The sequence below is a fragment of the Lolium perenne genome, chromosome 2, assembly GCF_019359855.2.
Source record: "Lolium perenne isolate Kyuss_39 chromosome 2, Kyuss_2.0, whole genome shotgun sequence".
Lineage (NCBI taxonomy): Eukaryota > Viridiplantae > Streptophyta > Magnoliopsida > Poales > Poaceae > Lolium > Lolium perenne.
The window spans coordinates 280,914,870-280,935,027 of record NC_067245.2 but is presented as its reverse complement, the minus strand read 5'-3'; the positions used below and the strand labels follow the sequence as shown (position 1 = coordinate 280,935,027).

The 20,158-nt window shown below is 42.8% G+C and overlaps 3 protein-coding genes and 1 long non-coding RNA gene across 4 annotated transcripts; 1 reads left to right on the top strand and 3 right to left on the bottom strand.

Moving 5' to 3' along the window:
• Positions 1 to 217: 217 nt before the first annotated feature.
• Positions 218 to 592, top strand: LOC127330731 (uncharacterized). Its single transcript, XR_007869405.2, has 2 exons — positions 218 to 247; positions 347 to 592. It is a non-coding gene; the product is annotated as an uncharacterized lncRNA (long non-coding RNA).
• Positions 593 to 709: 117 nt separating this feature from the next.
• On the bottom strand, positions 710 to 2,611 carry LOC127330730 (probable purine permease 11). Its single transcript, XM_051356848.2, has 2 exons — positions 2,352 to 2,611; positions 710 to 1,986 (listed from the first exon to the last, which is right to left on the bottom strand). The coding sequence occupies exons 1-2, from the start codon at positions 2,431 to 2,433 to the stop codon at positions 905 to 907; spliced, it is 1,164 nt and encodes a 387-aa protein (XP_051212808.1). The 5' UTR covers positions 2,434 to 2,611; the 3' UTR covers positions 710 to 904.
• A 1,626-nt stretch (positions 2,612 to 4,237) lies between these two features.
• On the bottom strand, positions 4,238 to 4,777 carry LOC127330729 (putative invertase inhibitor). The gene has a single exon (XM_051356847.2). It carries the CDS (start codon positions 4,775 to 4,777, stop codon positions 4,238 to 4,240), a length of 540 nt encoding a protein of 179 aa, XP_051212807.1.
• Positions 4,778 to 17,556: 12,779 nt separating this feature from the next.
• Positions 17,557 to 18,258, bottom strand: LOC127330728 (pectinesterase inhibitor-like). The gene has a single exon (XM_051356846.1). It carries the CDS (start codon positions 18,208 to 18,210, stop codon positions 17,704 to 17,706), a length of 507 nt encoding a protein of 168 aa, XP_051212806.1. The 5' UTR covers positions 18,211 to 18,258; the 3' UTR covers positions 17,557 to 17,703.
• Positions 18,259 to 20,158: the final 1,900 nt, after the last annotated feature.

Here is a 20,158-nt window from a genome sequence, read left to right as displayed (position 1 = left end):
GCATGACTTTTTAAATACGCCATAGAATACATTTCTAGCTATAAAGGTTTTTCTAGTAGTGTGAGAGATCAAGTACGTCGGGATTGGTGGAGTTGGGAAGCATGAGCGGATAAGGTAGAGAATGGGTGGAGAAAAATCAGGGTGGGTAAAATGATGCCGATGGTCCCCACAAAACCATTGCTGTCTCCGGGACGCTTGGCGTGCAAGGTGCAATGCGCGCGGAGGAGGAGACGACACGGTCATCCAGGTGATCGCTAGCTTTTTTCCATTTACAAATTCCAACATCGAAAAGAAAATCATTAACCATCCCGCTGACTTTATCTATAAAATTCTGATTTTTCTTCAGATCTGGAGGCCCAAGTTCAAGGGCATGGAAAAGAAAGGACTAAGCTGGATGGAGCGCGAGCTGCGGGAGCTCTACACCTCCATGAAGCCAAGAAGCTGAAGTAGTGAAGCGACACCGTCCCTGACCAGCCACATCTTCCTGTTGTGCGCTTTTTCACTGCTTTGTGCTAGTCTTGCCCGAACCCCTCGCTATCGTATGTTTTTGGCGAAGTTGTATGCCGCAGCATGTATGATCGTTAAGTGTGAACCTTATGCTACCTGGGCTTTATTAAGTTAAAGTTGGGCAATAAAGTTGCCTTATATCTAAAAAAAAAAACAAATTCCAACATGCACCAAAGCGGATAAAAACAAGATCACACCCGTATTCCAGTTGAAAAGGAATCTACTTTTATTCATAAGCAAATATAGATGGTACAAAAAAGGTACTGTACGTCTACGATGAAATCCTGCAAAATAAAAATTAGCAAAACACCCTACTTCCTCGCAGCTGACACCTTATATTTGGGGAGAAAGACCATGCTCCATTATCTAAAGGAGAAAGAAAAACTATACTGGTGAGCTAGGAACCCCCATCCGCACTAGCTGACGCCTTCCTAGCCTTCTTATCATCAATGTAGTGTTGCATCAGATACGAAACGAAACCCCAGATGGCGATCAACATGGCTATGACCTTTATCCCATCCATCTTGTCGTGAAAGATGAGGACGGCGAACAGGGGAACGATGGGCAGAGCCACGGTGCTGATGACATTGGAGAAGAGCGAGGAGACCTCGAAGACGAGCCCGACCACCCCGACGGAGGTGATCTGCCACGACACGGCCGTCCACAGCAGCGTCATGAAGTAGGAAAACTGCCCGGACTGGAACGTGTCCATCTCCCCTCTCACCGTCCTCCACTCGCCGCTGGCGAACAGCCCGATGATGGAGGCCACCGTGGCCACGAGGGCCGTGTATATCTGCATGTTGAGCACGGCCGTGAAGGTGTGCTTCTTGATCACGTTCTCGAAGGTGAGCTGCATCAGGCAGAGGATGAGCGAGTAGGTGCCTGACGCTCCCAGCGTCAGCACGAAACCCATGAGATAATTCCTTCTCGAGACGCCGCTGATATCCTCTGTTTCGTCGTGGTTGGCTCCAAGGAGCGCATCGGACAGCGTGAGCAGGACCACGGCGTTGAGGATAAGGCCGGTGAGCTTCTGGGAGTTGAGGACGTAGCCGAAGACGACGTTGAAGGACAGCTGACTGGCGCAGATGAGCGAGTAGGTCGACACCGGGAGATACTTGAGGCCGCTGGCGTACATCATGTCGTCGGCGGCTATGACGAGCCCCAGGACGATGTAGATCACGACGAGTTTGGCCACCGGAGTGTCGCTGCCGCCGCCGCCGCTGCCGGAGGGTTGTTTTGGGACACAGAACAGGCCGAGGAACAGTATAGGGAAGCCTGCGGTCTGCACGAACGTTGATACCCACTTGCTGCTGCCGCCCTGGTGGTAGTAGTACCTCGCGAGCAGCGTCGCGGACGTCTGGCCGGCGACGAGGAAGAAGACGTCCACCGACACCATCAACCACCATCGCCAGTTCTTGGCTCCGGAGCTCTTTGATGGTGCTCCGGCAGGTGGTGCTGGGGCTTCGGCTTTGGATGGCCCTGCGGTTTACAGTGAGAACTGTAAAATTCAGTGACGTCAATAACAGAAAAGCCTTATCTGGATTCTGGATGAGTAACAATGAGATTGACATGTAAATTATTGGAAAATTATTTCCTTTTCCTCTTCTTTTATAGAAATCAACCATGTTCTAGGAATTCTTCGCTCAGCAATTCGAACCCAAAAAACATTGCCCAACCACGCGAGACACACACTGGATTCCGATACACGGCCATTCTTCAATTAATTAACCCTCATTGGCGCCATATATATATTCGAACTGAAGAAGAGCCGAAAATCAAGCATGTTTGAATCCAAAACGAGCACAAATTCGACAATCGAAGAGTGATCAGCCACGCGAACTGACCTGCAGGGATCTGTATCTGGACCTCGGCGTTGCTGGTGCTGGCCGCATTGTTGGTGTTCGCGCCGCTGCTGGCGTCGGTCATCTCATCCGACAAATCGTGTCACCCTGCGAGATCCAAGACAGGAGGAGGGTGATCGAGGCGATGGGAGGGGATGCGGAGAGAATGAAGAGGTTTAGCGGTGGAGAGAACAAGCGGACATGCGGAGGTGAGATGTGGAGTGGAGACCGGTGGGAAGAACAAGAACCCAGGTCCGCCCGCTAATTTCTCTGCCGCTTTCGTCGTCTCGATGTTGCGATCGACATGCCCACTCAATAGCATGCAGAGATCCAGATGCAGAGTTTGACGGGTTAAATTCAAGAATTGTCTCCAAGCATGCACGGGTAGTCTACAGAGGGCTCACGGTAAGGCAGTTTGGTACTTTTGCTGTACCTGCCGGCATGCATGCGGAGTTTTTCTTAGGAAATAATGGTTGTACTGCCGATGCATTTTAGGAGAAGGAAATGGTATTATTTTCAACCAAGAAAACCATAGGAAAACTAGTATAAACTACTCCTAGAAGGAAACCAAGAAAACTATTCAGAAATGAAAAAACCTGCCAGAACACATTTGCGAAAGCAGTAAGCTTGCGCGAGCTAAATGGGCCGGCCCATTACGTGTTGGGCGATGTGCGATGCTACCATATATCCTTGCGCATCGCGGATATGTTCAAAGGATACATGTAGGCTATTTTGATTGTGAAATTAGTTGCAGGTACATAATCTATCGCCTTGCTAATTAACAAATGTCAACACTTTATCTTGTGCTTACGTGGCAAGCATCGTTTAGGCGGGGTTAGTATTATGGGTTCATGCCCCAAAATAATCACAAAAGTCAATGTGATATATCAACCCATTGATCACCTCATGACCTCATCATACGCAAATTGTGTGATATTTGTAGAAAGATAGGTTTGGGCAGAATTAGACAAGTTTAACACGTAAATGAGTTAACTTGGATTTCCTACGCTTGAATCCATAGGAAACTTTGTTCTAATGCACTATAATAATCAATCGAGTTTTTACACCAACAGGTCTGTCACTTACGTGTGGTGCCCACGCTTGAGGTCCCACACTTCAGTGAGCACAAGTCACGTGCAATAGGTACGCAAACTCCCAGCCATCTTCTTTGTCAAGAGAAGACGCATCAGATCTATTAATATGAGTAGCATGTCATGGATGTTTGCTTGCATTGTTTTATTCATAAGTAAGTATGGCATTGTGGTATCCTCCTCTGAATAATTCATTTATATCGACTTGGCACATGCTCACGCATGCATATGACTGAACCAAAGTCAATTAAGCCTCGATGATTTATATTGCTTCAGAGTTCTTGTATCACTTTTATGCCTCCGTTAATTTATTGGACAAACATGGTTACATGGACCCTTCCTCATATTTCATATATATAGAAAAATACAAGGTAAAAACCCCAATTACTGTCCTAAACATAATGACCTAAATCAGCTACAAATAGCAGGCTCAAGCTAGGTACGGTTTAATTGCACCAAATATATATCCGTAATATTTGGTTGGCCAAATATATCACTAATAATTGTACCAAATATTTAAATATATATCCGTAATATTTGGTTGGCCAAATATATCCCTAATAATTGTACCAAATATTTTATTTCTCATTGATCTTCAAAATCGCCAAAAAATAATCCCACCTGAGAAAAAGAAAAGAGCCCCGAACATGCTCGCGAACTTCACTGATTCTAAACATCGTCACTTACAAAATTCCAGCAGTTTATTTCTCAAAACAATCGAGAAGTTTATTTATCCAAATGATTCTATACTGTGACACGCCTAGATACACGTATATTTCCTCGGCTGCTACCTGGTACCTACCTGCTGAGCGTCCTGGCTAGAACAAGAGCGATGGAGACCTCCTTGCTGAACTCTGAGTCTGCGGCGGCTAGCGTGGACTTTCCGCCTAGTTTGCGGAATCCTTCTTCGCAAGTTTCTGGTACGTTGAGGGCAGCGCTCAGGCTCCACACCGCGTCCTGCAAGCCCTGTGATCTGCCCGACGTGATGCCCTTCGCCGCCTCATCGAGTCGGCCCACGATACCATAGTACAAAACGGCGCAATCTCCGAGGCATTCGCGCGTCTTCTGGTCCTTCACCATGTTTCTCAGGGCAGCGCTGAGCTTTCTGGTGTTCATGGCCGTTGCCCTTGCGATATTCGTTGCGATGGTGGCAAGGCCGCGCTTGTCCGCGGTAGTGCTGTCCTTGTTGGCTTGGAAGAACTCAATACAGTAGCCGTAGCCGATGTCCGGGCGGGCAGCGGAGAAGGTTTTGCACGCGTCTTCCAAAATGGAAGCGCTGCATGAGGATGTGGCGAGGAGGAAGAGAACAATATAAGAAGGACCATGGGAAGGCCTCATGGTTGGGTCCCTAAAGTAGATGGGATGCTTTCGATTGTCTTGGATGATCCAACCAAACTATAAGTAGACGATCGATGTGCATATAGAGTCTAACTATGGTTAAAAAATGTTGCTATGTAATGTAATCGTAGGAGAATTTGTTTATATTTGTCTAAAAATATGATTATAATCAAAATAATAACCCATACTCCATTTATGACTGATTTACCCCCAGTATAGAAGGAATAAATCTAAATAATAATACTCCATTTATGACTGATTTACCTATGAAAGCCTTCCTTTCCACTGAATCCATGTCTTTGCTTTCACCACCTCGCTCTTTGTTGTTTTACCGCCCTCCTAGCTCCTGACCAAATCTATACCTAATAATAAAGGAGCTAAGGTTTCTGCCAAAATTTTCGTCAACGCTTTTTTTAGGACGGTTTTACCCTCCCACCAAATTCCATAATACACACAATGCCACCGTTAAGCCAAAAACCGGTTCAATTTTTCTCATCCGTCGCGGGCACGCACACCGGCCACCACGACGGCTGTCGAACAGAACCGCGCCGGCCTACCAGAGGCCTGCGAACGAATGAAAAGCCGCCGTCGCCCTCCCGTCCTCCTCCTCCTCCGGCCGTCCGCCGCCCTTCCGTTCTCCTCCTACGGCCGGCGTCCTCGTTACCGGAGGTACCATCCTCTCTGCCTCGAGGTCAACCGGGTGTGGCCTCCTCATCCCTTGCCTCGCGAGCGGCAGACGGCGCCGTTTGGAGCGGTGGCGGCGTGCTCACGGGTCACGGCCGTCTGGGTACCATGCAGTTGCAGGAAAGAGGACGGGCTGTCGCGAGTTCAGTGGCTGCTGCCGGTGGAGAGCACAGGGCGAACGTCACAAGCCGCAAGGCAATCAATACAGTATATGCTGGAACGACAACACGCCGGGTTAATTGCTACACGTCGAGCCCGGAGGAGGAGATGTTGCGACCACGTTCGTTGCCAAGCCGCAGCCGCGAGCTCGCCTCCATTGCGAGCACGACTGAGCGTTTACAGATGGAGGGGGCGTTTTTTTTTTTTTTTTTGAGCAGCAGGAGGGGGCGTACAGATCGGTAGAGCTGGGGATTCATCGGTCCGTCGTGCTGCGAACTGTTCTCGATTCTGCTTGGGCCACGTTGCTGTGTTGGTGGGCATGGTCTGCATCCATGGGCCGCAAGTCTCCTCAAGTCCGTTCCATCAAAGGCTGCATCAGTGCTCAATAGTCCCACCTCGGTACACGATAACAAGTTCGGCCGGTTTAAATACGTCCAGTTTTCTGGAATCAACAAGCCACCTCACTAAAATCTGATTAGAAAGGAATTACTGGTTGGTGACCGTGACCCTCGAGCGAGCAAAGGAAGGCAATAGATGGAAAAAAAAGGGAAGGAACGTGAGGAAATCTCGGAAAAAAACTGGAGCCCTGGTGGGGGCGGGACCGACGGAAGCGGAGCAGGCACCGTGTTCCTGAACAAGAGGGCCTGGACCGACGGAAGCGGAAGCGGAGTACCTCAGGAACAAGAGGGCGTGCGGAAAGAGACGAAGATGAGGGTGTCTCTCTACGAGTGGAGCCTCGTCCCCATTCAGATGAAGAAATCTTATTTGCTGTGTTGGTGTGCATGATCTGCATCCATGGGCAGCAAGTCTCTTCTTCCTTGTTTTTCCCCCTTTTTCCACAAAAAAGCAGACGGCTCGTTTGGCTTGTTAATTTCCAATGAGCATTCCCATTTAAAGTGACGGATGTTTTGCCCCTCAAAAATAAGAGGAATGAAAAAGATGTTTGGGGAAAAAGAAAAAGAGCAAACATTTTCGACAGCATTTTTTGAAATACACTAAAGTTGAAAAAAAAATCCTTAGATAATCTCCTATGGCCTGAAGCAAATGGACACAAAAATATCCGTTTTGATCTACGCGGATAAAAGATAGGTCTGCCTCCAGCCCACCAGCTGAACTCGCATAGTGACCAGTATATTCGTGCGGACCCATTCTTGAACTAAACTTAGAGAGGTTTTGCGTCCTAGCGAACACTCTTCGTGCATACATGTGTCAGTCACATGGTCTGCCTGACCTCTCTCTCATTTCCTTAAATTAATGCATGGTCTATGTGCGGGCAAGTTGAAAAAATCATTTTCGTGTCCGCGTTGGGCCGGTGAAGATGCCGTTACCCAATCATCCATTGCAAAGTAGAATGAGGTAGGAGCAACAAAAGAAAAAGGTTCATACCAGCTGGATGGGAACGATGACGAACTTTGAGGATGCATTATTCTAGGAGACCTAGATGGGAAACACGAAACGGTGGTTCACTAGGTTAGAGACAATGCCTGCGTTGAAGGTGAAGCCGTAATTGGGGACGAGGCTTACCGAGACTCCTTGAGGGCACACATGCAAGAGGAAAAGCGGCGACGTGCCAGCCGGCCCTGGCAAGGGGGCGTCTTGGCCCTTGTGGGGCGACAGATATAGTGGAGCTGGTTGCCGCCTAGCGACGAGGTAAATAATGTTTGGATTGATATGTTATATATAGCACTTAAATAGATTGTCACTTAGAAAGTCCACCTTATTAATGCAAACCTAATCATATTTAGAACTATATACGTGGATATATAGAGATATCATATTCCTCCCATGATATATTGAAGGAGAAAATGGGAAAAGGAAAAAGTAAGACAAGGGTTAGTGCTCTGTCAGCTACATTGTCAGAAAAAATTGGGTAGTACGGATGTTTTGAATCCTAGATTTCTGAACCGTCAGCAAAATATTATGTGTGTATTAACGCAAATCGTTTGCTATAATGATGGTTTAGTATTTGTTTTCCCGGTGCAACGCACGGGCACTTTTGCTAGTACCTACCTAAGTGAGGCAGAAAGCAAAGAAAATATAGAAAGATTAGGCTAATACAAAATGGTACGGGTTAGATCTAGCACGGGGCGGAGTCGTGGCAGCCTAGATAGCTTAGGTATTTTTTCGCTTCTACTTGGCATCCATGTGGGTGTAGTCAGTCAAAATCAAAGACAAAATGTTAAATGGGGTAAAAAATTAATCAATATAATACCTCATCCCAAAACTTAAGGCTTATATTATTTTTAGAAAGTCAAACTATGTCATGTTTGACTAAGTTTTTACCAACCATTATTAACATGCAAAATACAAAATCGATATCATTAGATAGATAATGAAATATATTTATGTATGGTATCTACAAATTATTATATTTTTTGATATATTCTCTAAAAATTTGATCAAATTTTACTTGGTTTCACTTTTCAAAAAAAAAAACCCTTAAGCTTTAGGATAGAGGTAGTAGAAACTAGAGGGTAAAATGTGATAGTATATTCTAGCACAAATTTGTCCCAATTGTGCTAACATGAGATAAAAGTACAATTCAATTAGTCAAAAATAAAGACAACAAATTTATCTCGATGGACTTAGAAAATGATATTTCTTATAACCAGCAATAGTTTCTAATCAAGGTTTATCTCATCGTTTCCACTTGCATGAGCACTGAAGTATGGTCAGACAATTTTCGAAGGTGACCTAAAATAGTTAAGAAGCCAATAGATAAATAACAAAGCGGATAATAAATACAAACATCTATCTCTCAAGGAAGAAAAAAAGAAAACAAATGTGTTCAGAGTAAACATCACAAAACCACAACTATCGTGTGGATTTTATCCATTAACATTTTTTACACGAAAGCACAATTCTAGGACATGACATTTTCTATAGAAATTCCAAATAACACACTTGATGATTTACATACAACTATACCATCATTTATGTGCGTTGCCTGTTATGACGGACACACTCAAATAGGTACAAATCCGTGATGATTTTAATTCGTACTCCCTCCGGTCCTTTTTAATTTACTCAAATTTAGTACAAAGTTGTACTAAATCCGAGTCAATTAAAAGAGACCGGAGGGAGTACAATTTATCTCCACAACTAAACCTCACACACACACTAAGGTTTATCCTATGTTATGTCGTGTTTGGGCACGAGATGGATCGCTGAATATAACATGCCAAAATTCGTTGAAGAATAGTCTCTTATTGCTTTTTTTTAGTACTAGTGTCTTGTTGTATGCGGCTAGATTTACCTTTTTGTTTAGGGTTTCTTGGTGATGTACCTCTTCGTTGTGAAATTGCAGTTTCCTTGCTTCAATCCCAACATCGATCTTGGCTCTCGATACAATGATGCTACCACCGTCAATCTAACATATCGACCGATCAATTTTATCGACTCCTCTGGATCCCATCTCGCAGCCTCCAAACCTCACTCTAATACCACTTGTCATCATCGGAAGCTCATATAGATTATACGAGGACAAAAAAACCATAGCAGATGATACCGAGATTTGGTAATGCAGTTAAACGATTAACGCCTACATCTGCAGAACATTCTTAACGGGTGATACTTCCCAAATACTATCATTTAGTAGAAAGACTAATGGAGATTCAGTTGGTTGAAGAACCATATAGATTCTCATGGCATCTAACCATCTTTGGGATGTTTGCGGTCAATTCCATGTATGATAATTTCATGAGTGGACATACCTGATTTTTTTGCGAAAATACATTTGGAAACTAAAGGTGTCACTTAAGATTAAGATTTTTACGTGGTTCCTAAATGAAAAATTATTCTGACCTAAGACAATTTAGCAAAAAGAAATTGGCATGGATGTATGAAATATGCTTTCTATGATGCTTAAGAATCTATTAATCAACTTTTTATTTCATGTCCTGACGAGGGAGCTCCTCGGCAATGCCCACCATGAGGGGCTTAGGGTTGATGGAATCCTGCAGGCTAGCATGAGATATCGGATGCCAAACAAACGAAGAGAGACATTTACCCAAGTTCGGGGCTCTCGATGAGTAAAACCCTTACTTCCTGCTTGTCTGATCTTGATTTATCGAGTAAACGGGTTACAATGGGGTAGCCGATAGATTACTATGGTCGACTCGCCGGGAGGCAAGGATTCTAAGGTTTGTGCCCTATGTCGCGGTGGTTCTGCGTATTGTTGTTCTGTTGTTCGGCAGGCCCTCTCCTGGCTTTTATATAGTAGGCCAGGTCCCGAGAGTCCTATCCGAACTCGACTAGGTAACATTGAGATCTAATCTAATCTTTCCTTTCTCGATGCCTTCTTGCCTTGTTCATCAATAATTCATCTTATGGTAGGTCTCCTTCGTTGCAACCGACGTATGAGCCAACCTTAGTCTAGGGCAATCTTCATGGGCCCCTAGTTGAGTCAACGGAGGTAGACTAATGTCGGATACCCAAAGGGTAATGCCCACATCATGTCCACTTGCTACATGTGTGTGGATAATTGTTCATTCCACTTGCAATCTTCATGGGCCCCTAGTTGGTCATTCGGGCTATCTTCAACTAGGGTGGCTAGCGTCTGTTGTCTAGAATCCAAGATATTTAGGCACCCTTCATTTTCTCGATCTCGTTGGTAAATCCACTCTGCAATTTTATGTGATATGTGAGTTGTAATATACTTTTATACTACTGCTTTGCAAGAAAGAAAAAAAATACTATCATAGTAATGTGAATAACAAGCCTGCCAAGGTAATATAGACAATTCTGATCTACAAACACCATGTTGGTCCAGCAGCCCTGCCACAGGCGCCGGACCGCGTCCTCAAAGCCCGATCTTGTGTCTAACCTACAACTTGCATCTAATCTATTTTGTCTACTCCATGTGCCTTTATATACTTGGCCATGTTACAGAGTTCGACTCCAACATGTTACCTACCGCTAATTACAAGTCCAATTGTAATCAAACACGTACACATATTCGACAAATAATTTCAACATAAGCAAGTTCAAACACCATTTAAGAGATTGGATAACCTAAGAAAACTTGAAAGATCGAATACAAGTTCGACCACTTCAAGGACATGCATAGATCTCACTTCCTCCCCATTCTGGACCTGATTGTACTTTTTCTTCTCTTGTGTTGGATGTGCCTTGCCAGGACGAGCATGTCGAATAAGCTACCCTTGAAAACTAAAGGTCAGTTTCTTATTTGTTTCTCTCCTTTGCGCATCACTTGGTTGAGGGGTGTCACTCAACTAAGACATGCCTCTTTCATTCTGCTCGTGTCCCTCCTCCCTATCGTCATCTTCCTCCTCTCCTTCTTTATCCTCCTCTTCTTGGGTCAGATATGCATATTTTGATGAAGCAATATGTGCACTCTAAGTGGTCTTATCACTACTAGAAAAATGTCTAGCATTGGCGCAAGTGTTTTTCTTACCAGTGGTGTGCCACTACTAGCGTGCCACTGGTAACATCTAGTAGTGGCGCACCTCGGGGTCGTATGTGAAATCTGGAGCTATTTTACCGATAAATGGCGCTATTTTGTAAAATATATCAAAATTCATGTTTATTAATTTTCCTAACAACTATAACATATAACACGTGTCCATCTCAAAGTCTTGGTGTGCCATTGGTATGTGGGTACCCCATCCCCTCCCAGACACATTAATGGCGCACCATGCCTAGGTGTACCACTGCTATGCTACATAGCAGTGGTGCACCTAGGTGTGGTGCGCCACATTATATCCGGGGGAGGGGGTCAACTAGGCTCAAGAATAGCAATGGCTCATCCCTAAGCTTAGTGTGGCATTAGTAATGGGCTAGCGGTGGAGCACCTAGCAATGTGTAGCAGTGGCGCGCCACTAGCAATGTGCGCCACTACTAGTAATATTGGGGCTAGCTGTCTTTCTAGTAGTGATATTAGGTGGGGGTGGGGCAGTAGCAATGGAAGCCTCGGTGGTACGAAAACTTATCAGAGAACCTATGCCAAAAACAAATATATAGAAATGGCAACTGATCATCAAAATCCAGCTCCAGGTTTATCCATCATGTCCACTAGGTTATAACACGACTTTGGAAGCAAGACACATCCTTAACCCATTGAAGGCAAGTGTTTGATGGGTTCAATTTGCACGTCGTACCGACAATGGTAACATTATCTTCCATCCTCGCGTCAACCCTTGATGTAGTCCTGGTGTGATGTTTCCATATTTGCGATCATATGTTGTTTGTATGACATTGTTGCATAATTAATTTTCACACTGCAAGTCATAATATAATCATGCTAATTTGAGCGGTAACAAATGTAGTTCAGTACTTGCTTCTTGGCGAGGTGATCTATCTTCTTCCAATTTCGGAGAGAATTCATTCTAATATAGGGAACTTCGGGTTTTATCTCTGCAACCAACTTGGAGTGCGACGTACAGAAATAAATGCAAATAAACACAAGTATAATTTAAACAAAAAATGAAATCATAAGGTCAAGTGAAGTAAATAAATTTTCATGAACGACTGGGAATCCTAGTAAGTGCATTGGTGTTCATCCTTCATGGGAAAATGTTAGCCCCTTCCGTAGATTAAACTAGAATACGCCCCGCGCGTTGCGGCGGGATATATTTGTTTAGAATCTTTGAAAATGATGTAAACACTTGGAAATAGGTTAACTGCATGAGATTGCTCTTGGAAATAGTTAGACTGGTGTCTTATCAAATATATTGCTAGACATTGGTACATAGAAAAAGAGAATGAATCATCAGAATCGAAGAAATATCATATATAAACAACTCACTTTTTTTAGAGAAAAATCCATACAACGCTAAATTGTAAGCACTTAGTTAGCATGATTAAAATCTTACACATAAAACACAGTTACGAAATTATTGTTATAATAATTTTGTAACCATAATATGCAAAAAAAAAAGGTTTACGCAAATTTGAACCTCCACGCTGAAAATGAAGGTGCATACGTAAAAATTTCAGTAGACGAAGTGACTAAAAATGACATAGTAACATCTGAACAATAATTTCTGAAATTAGTAGCAGTTAATTGATAATATGACAGCTCCGTACTGCTGAGTGACTTTTACAATCTTTTACGATGAAGGAGTGGATCATGTACATGCATCTACATCCATGTATTCTGTTTGATGCTGTAAAGCACAACTACAGAAGATTTCTTCGACAAAGACAACTACAGAAAATAGGCTTTAGTAGATCATCGTCTTCAGATAGAAAGCACGTTTTCTCCATACAGAAACCTGCAATTATATGTTAGAGAACGCCAACTTCAGTTGAGATGATGAGATAAACTGTCATTAGCAGTAGTACTCTGTGAAATAACATTTGCACGGTGCAAACATATATCGACCTATTATATCCGTACTGGGTAACAAAGTTTGATTTACCTTATCCAAAAAATTGATTACTCATCATTCCATCACACCATCTACATCCTGGTATTCTGTTTGATGCCGTAAAGCACAACTACGGAAGATTTCTTCAACAAAGGCAACTACAGAAGATAGGCTTTAGTAGAGCATCGTCTTCAGATAGAAAGAACGTTTTCTCTATACAAAAACCTGCAATTATATATCAGAGAACACCAACTTCAGTTGAGATGATGAGATAAACAATCATTAGCAGTAGTACTCTGTGAAATAACATTTGCACCGTGCAAACATATATCGACCTATTTTATCTGTACTGGGTAACAAAGTTTGATTTACCTTATCCAAAATTTTGAGTACTCATCATTCCATCACACAAAAGCATCAAAGTACTCACTTATCTATACCGGGTAAGAAAGTTTGATGTACCAAAATTTGCGTAGTATCGTTCCAGCACACAAAAGCATAGAAGTACTCACATGTCCATACTCCACTGTTCCAAAAATCTTGAAAGAATACAACTGGTCAACTATTCCTGTATAAACAATTAAGAAGAATGGCAAACTGAGAATTCAGATAGGAGCTTATGGCCTTATACCGAGAATCCCTTGCTGGCAAATCCTCTAGCGGAGCTTATCCAAATTGAGCTTGCAGAAGACTCTATGTGAAAAGTACTCGAGCAAGATTTTGGGCTCCTTGTACACCAAATTTCAGCCAATACGCCCGTCCAATAACATAGTACATGTGGCGAGGAGCGGTGGCAGAGTTAGATGATACTATATAGTAGAGTATGTGTCGCGCCGATGAATGAGGAAGAAGACTGGAATAGAATACTACCGTACTGTTAATGACTCTTAATGCATCCATCACTATACTTGGCTAATTGAGGAGACGAATGGATCTTGCACCAGCCGTTTCTATTTCATCCTATCCCCATTTTAAAGAACCACCGAAAGCATAAAACAAAATGGGAGCACGGAGCTTTAACTGGAGAATAAAATCTATGCAACCTTCTGGCATGCCCCCGCTGAATTTATGGAGAGGAATAGAGAGCGGCATGCATCATAAAATTTATTAGGAAGATGAAGCCTCAATGGCTGCTGGTTCGGCGGCCACACAGTAAAGAAGGAAAATAATAGAGATGGGCCGGCTCTTTACATGACATGCAATTTAGTAGACCGAAAGATATTATGGTGGCTATTGTCTACTGGTCAAGACGTAGCTTAAATTCAACTCTCAAACACAACGTGGTAGGAAGAAGTGACATGGCATACAACTAATCAAAAACTGAAAAAATGATGTGGCATGCTTGCATGTTGAGAGAATTACCTTTAGTGGGTTGCTCCAATTTAGATATTATAGATAAGATTAATCATTTTTTCCTTCACTAGAGGGCTTCTTGGGTTTCCCCTTTTACCCTCATTTTTTCTAGGGAGGGTACTGGTGGCATGTATCTAGTTTGGCACCATATTGGTAATTTTTTATTGATTTATCGTAAAACAAACGGCTATCACCTCTCATAGGTATGCCGATTTATTTAAGGTCATCATTCTCACACAAGACTCCTCCCAAGGATTGAGAGGTGTCGTCCACCGAATATTTTTGTGTTGCCAACTACAAACCCTTCGTAGGCACGACACCAAGTTCTAACCTAGCTTGAGGTCACGCCCCATATAATGATATTATGCCACGTTTCCACCGAGTCGTGGTCAAGTCTAGTTAATAAATATTGTTTTCAACGGTATATGAGGACCCGTTGAATGGTCGTTGTATAGCTCTTGTTTTTATCTTTGCATGTAACAATATTATTGGCGTTGAACTTGAACCACACACACTTTGTCGATAATTGATACATATCTCTTCTCTTATGTTGTTTCATACTACAACAACAATTGCCTAGAGGCAATTGCCTAGAGGCTCAGGTGCGGGAAACTTCTATTTTTTACGGCGTTTTTGCCATCCTAGAGGCGGCCGTCGCTATGGACAAACAATGAAACAAACCTAAAAAAAACGTCTATACATACTCCGTCGATATGGAGTATTTGATTGCATTTTCTAGAAGTCGCAGAAGGCAATGATTAATCTTGGACTTTGCTACTTAGGGCACGTGCCGTAGGATGAGTTCCCGTATGGCTTTAAGGGAACTAGGAAGTATTGGCACGGCGGCACGCCGTGCCCGTAGGGTTATCATGAGGAGATTAATACAAAGATAGTAACATTTGTTTCTTGAATAGAAGAGAGATGATGGGTAATGTAATTTTTTTTGTGTCAAAATAGCTGTGGAAGAACGTAGTGGTATTCTCATAAGGCAATTAACCAAAGATATTAATATCATTTCAAATAGAAGAGGCAACAAATAGTGAAGTATTTCGCTGTTACCATAGTAGAACCATGAAGATACTTCTTAGAAGAAGGTAACTACAGATGGAGTGTAAGACAACCGTGAGGCAATTAACAAAAGGAATTAATTTTATTTTCGAATAGAAGAGGCGATAAATAGTGGAGTAATTTGTTTCTTACAGTTACCATAGTAGAACTATGAAGGTACTACAGAAGAAGGCAAGTACAGATGGAGAGCTACCATCCGCAAATTATTATTAAAGATTGTTGCCCATGCAAATTTAAAATTACCGATGAAGATTGTTTCATGTGTACCTTTGAAAATTACCCTTAAGAAAATATCACCGCTGAAGAATTATGGGTTGTTGAAAAACCGGTGTTAAAAATTACCGTAGGGAAATTACTATTTGGGGCTGATGATTTGCATCGAATAACCACTGGCACGCCGATGAAGGACTAATGTCGAATAATCACTTCTAAGATCCAAATTCTATGTAGAGAAATAACCATCAAACAACCCGATAAAACACATTCGATGCTACCATGGTGAAACAATGGCTGGGAGAATGTGTCAAAGAATATAAAAAAGGAGAAGAAAAATTACTGTTAGAGAATTACTCATCATACATGAGGTACCTTGGGTTAACTACTGGTGCTACATTTCAGCTGAGAAGTTGTCTCGAAAAGTTATCTTGAAGAGTAAAAGGAGAGAAACGAAAAAATGGTCGAAGAAGTACTGCTGGAGAATTTCTCATCATCGAGGACGTACCATGGGGTACCAACCGGTAGAAAGTTAGGGGCAAAAAGCTACCGTCAAAGAATAAAAGAAGAGAAACGTAAAAAAACATATATTTTTCAGTAAAGGACGACGGGGCGGCCACTATTGGTAGAAAATGATGGTTCTCCAGTGCCCATGCGGTGGAGCGCTATGAGCTAAGTACGTAGTATATGTGCATACACTGGTTGCTCGATATATTAAGTCTGATGTGTATTTTTTGATGCGTGTGGTAAGATGGGAAATTACAGGTTGACAAAAAAATATGCACCATTGAAGATTGAGAGTATGGAGACCACCTAGGGAAATTATAGTTGAAAAGTTGTATCAGAAAATTATTTTCCAAGGGAAAGTTTACGGTTGATAGCTGGCGTGCAATCTCGAAGAATTGTTGTAGGACCATCACAACGGTATATTTTACGTCCGTGATTTTAAAACTCGACCATCGAGTAATTATATCACCATACACATAGGCTAGAATATTGTGTCGAAAAATGACCATCGAGTAATTAAAAGGAGCTGAAAAAATATCGCCGTACACATAGGCTAACTACCGCAGGAAGCTACAGTCGGAAATGTGTATCGAATCGAGTTACGTTAAAAAATTTGGCCGGAAGATTGTTGTCAAGTAATTTGTCTGAAAAGGAGCTAAAAGTATAGGTATGCAAATTATAGCCATAAAGATGTGTCAAGAAATCACCAGCAAGTATTTTTAAAATAAACGGTTGGTGTAGATGTAGGTAGCTATTTTGTTTGAGAGGTAGATGTAGGTAGCTAGCGCTGAGAAATTACTGCCGGAAAGTTGGTGCGTCTAAAACTGTAATCTAAGAGTCTCAAAAAAAAAAAAAATACAATGTAGCATAGGCCACGTGGCGGAGACCGATCGAAACAGAATATGGTGCCAGAAAATGACCATCGTGTAATTAAAAAGATTTGGGATAATACCACCGTAGACATAGGCTACTAAATTCGGAAACTTACTGATGGAAAAATGTATCGAATCAAGTTGCGTCAAACATTATGTCCGAGAAGTTATGATGGAAGATTACCGTCAACTATATATTTTGAAAAGAAGCTAAAAAATAACTATATATTTTGAAAAGAAGCTAAAAAATATAGGGTCTACAAATTATGGGCGTAAAGGTGTGTCAAGAAATTACTATCAAGTTTTAAAATCAGGGACGTAAAATATGGCGTTGCGGACGTACATAACTTTTTTGTTTAAAAGGTAGAGGTAGATAGCTACAGCCGGAAAAGTTTAGATGGAATTTTTTTGCATCTAAAACTACAATGCAAAAGTTTCAAGTAAAAAAACACATTATAGTACATGCCACGTGGTGGAGAATGATTGGAAGAAAGCAAACATCAACACTGAAGCACTCTCATGCAAGCAAATGGCTTTAGCTTTAATATATAGTATAATTCCGTGGAGTATTGCTATTTCAGATCATCACAAAACAAATTCACCGAATCCGAACGTGCTTGCATAGTTCATTATTGATCAGATATCGCGGCTTACGAAATCTGAGGAGATTATTCATCCACTAAATGATTACAGATTCCTGCAGTCCCATTACGTACCCAAGATTCACATCCTCGGCGGCTTACAGCATTGTCGTTACAAAGCGAGCGACGTAGCACTCCCTGGCGAACTCGTGGCCCTCGGCGGCCAGCGGCGACTTGACGCCTACCTCACCAAACGCTTCATCGCAGCTCTCGGGCACATCCAGCGCGTAGCCGAGGTATGTCACCGCGTCCTGCAACTTGCCCGCCGCGATGTCCTTGGCCGCCTCGTCCAGGCCGTTGACGGCGCCGGTGTACTTCGCATCGCAGTCGGCGAGGGGTCCCTGGATCTTCTTGTCCGTGTCCGCGGCCTTGAGGACGGCAATACGCTTGAGGGTGCTCACGGCCGCCGCTCGGGCGATCCTCGTGGAGATGACGGCGAGGCCGCGCTTGTCCACGGTGGCGCTGTCCTTGTCGGACTGGAAGAACTTGATGCAGTAGTCGTAGTCAGCTCCAAAGGGCTTGCACGTGTCCTCTAGAACTGACGCGTAGGAGGACGATGCGAGGAGGACGACGACGAAGTAGGAGAGAGCTTGCGAAGGCCTCATGGTCTTTTCTTTTTTTCTGGTGCGATTCGCTTGGGATTGTGTGATATTTTGAGCGTGGATGTTGATCTCGCAAATCATTCGTACGCGGTGTATATATAGAAAATGTCACCTAAATATTATGGAAATGTATCAATTAAGTCGTAAAATCTGGAAAAACGTACAAAAGGAAAGTAAGGTAGTAGAAAATTGTATTTTTTATAAATAAGTAAATATTGTGTATTGCAATTTTTATACTGCTAATAACATCAAGGTTGTCATTTGGGTCGCAAATAAATAATCTCCACAATCCCCATTTGATGTAGTGTGTTTCATGATTGATTCCCCAATAACAATGTTGCAATCCGATCAAGTACTATATGCCGGATCAAGAGAATCATGTCTTAATTTACCCACCGGTCCAAAGAAAAAAATATCGCACGCTTCGTCCTAATCCCGGCTTCGTCCTGGGTGCCCCTCGCCGGATGTGTCCCTTAGAACCTCTTTCGCCAAATCCCATCAACCGGCACTACTCTGGTGTCGGCCCGGATGATTTGGAATATTTTCATGTGTAAAAAAAATCTTTCACCAGTAAGTGCAACGATGACTTGATGGCACCTACTCCTTCCGTCCATGAATAAATGCGTGAATAAATGTATGTTTATGTTTTAACCTAAGTCAAACTTTTAAATTTAACCAAATTTTTATCAAACAATAGCAAGATATGTAACATTAAATTACTATATTATTAAAAAATATTTAAAATCAGTCTAGTGATACTAGTTATGTGTCATAAATGTTGTTACTTTTTAAGGTTGTTGATCAAATTTAACGAAGCTTGACTTAGAATAAAACTTCATCATACATCATACACTTATTTAGGGATAGAAGGAGTGGGTCACTAAGGAATATTTGTCCCGTGAAAGAAAAGGTGAAGATTGTGTTTGGTTCGAGAACGGGGAGGGATAAGTTTAGGATATCCACGTCCACATAGTTCAAGATGTTCTTTTTCATTTGGTTGGAATCAAAATTTAAGTTGGTTGAACTGCCATGCTTTGCAAATATACAAATATGTTCTAACATGGGTTACCTCATTAGAGTTCATGGATTAAACTCCCTGATGTAGCTTCGCCTAAGGACGACACTTCACCAAGACCAAGTAATCCCCCAAGTGGACCGATGACGTGAGCACGCACCAAAGCACTTCAACAAGAGGTGAACTCTTTATTATGCTTGATACTAACCTCCCTTTGAATGGCTTGCTACCTCATCAAAATATTTTATGTGTAATCAGCTACATCCCAGAGCATCTCCAACAGACGCTCTATCCCGTGATGTATCCAAAAAAGTGGCTGGTTTAGCGCGCGGGCGCAAAATAATGCTCCAAAAGATGTTCTATCCGGCGCTATAAAATACAGCTTGGGACAAAAGCGCTATATCGTGCGCTATATCTACCGCGCCGGAAAGAGCGTGCGGTATAACGTCGCGCGCAGAAACAACTACATATTTTTACAGCTCCAAGATACAGCGCAGGATAGAGCTTCTGCTGAAGGTGAATATGTCCTCACGCGCAAAACATAGATAGAGCGCGCTGCAAAGCGCTTTTACAGCGCCAAGATTTAGCGCTGCTGTTGGAGATGCTATGGGCGGAAGATCCCCAAGAAAGTCAAGCCATCAAGCGAGGAGAAGAACGAGCAAAAGAGAACCTGGAGCAAACTGGCGCCAGAACCGGCAGCACCGGACCCTACACCGGAACAGAACCGGTCCGCTGAAACAGACCGGTTTCGCCGGAAATGCTTACAGTAACGCATTCCGGTAAACCGGAACTCCCACCAGTCCTCTTGCCGGAACGCTCGAGCCATTCCGGCGCTAGCCCGGCTATGCCGGTTTTATTACCGAAACTCGTCGAATCATGTGTTCCCAACAACGAATTTGCCTTGTAATTTACCTATTTGCCCCTCTGTACTATATA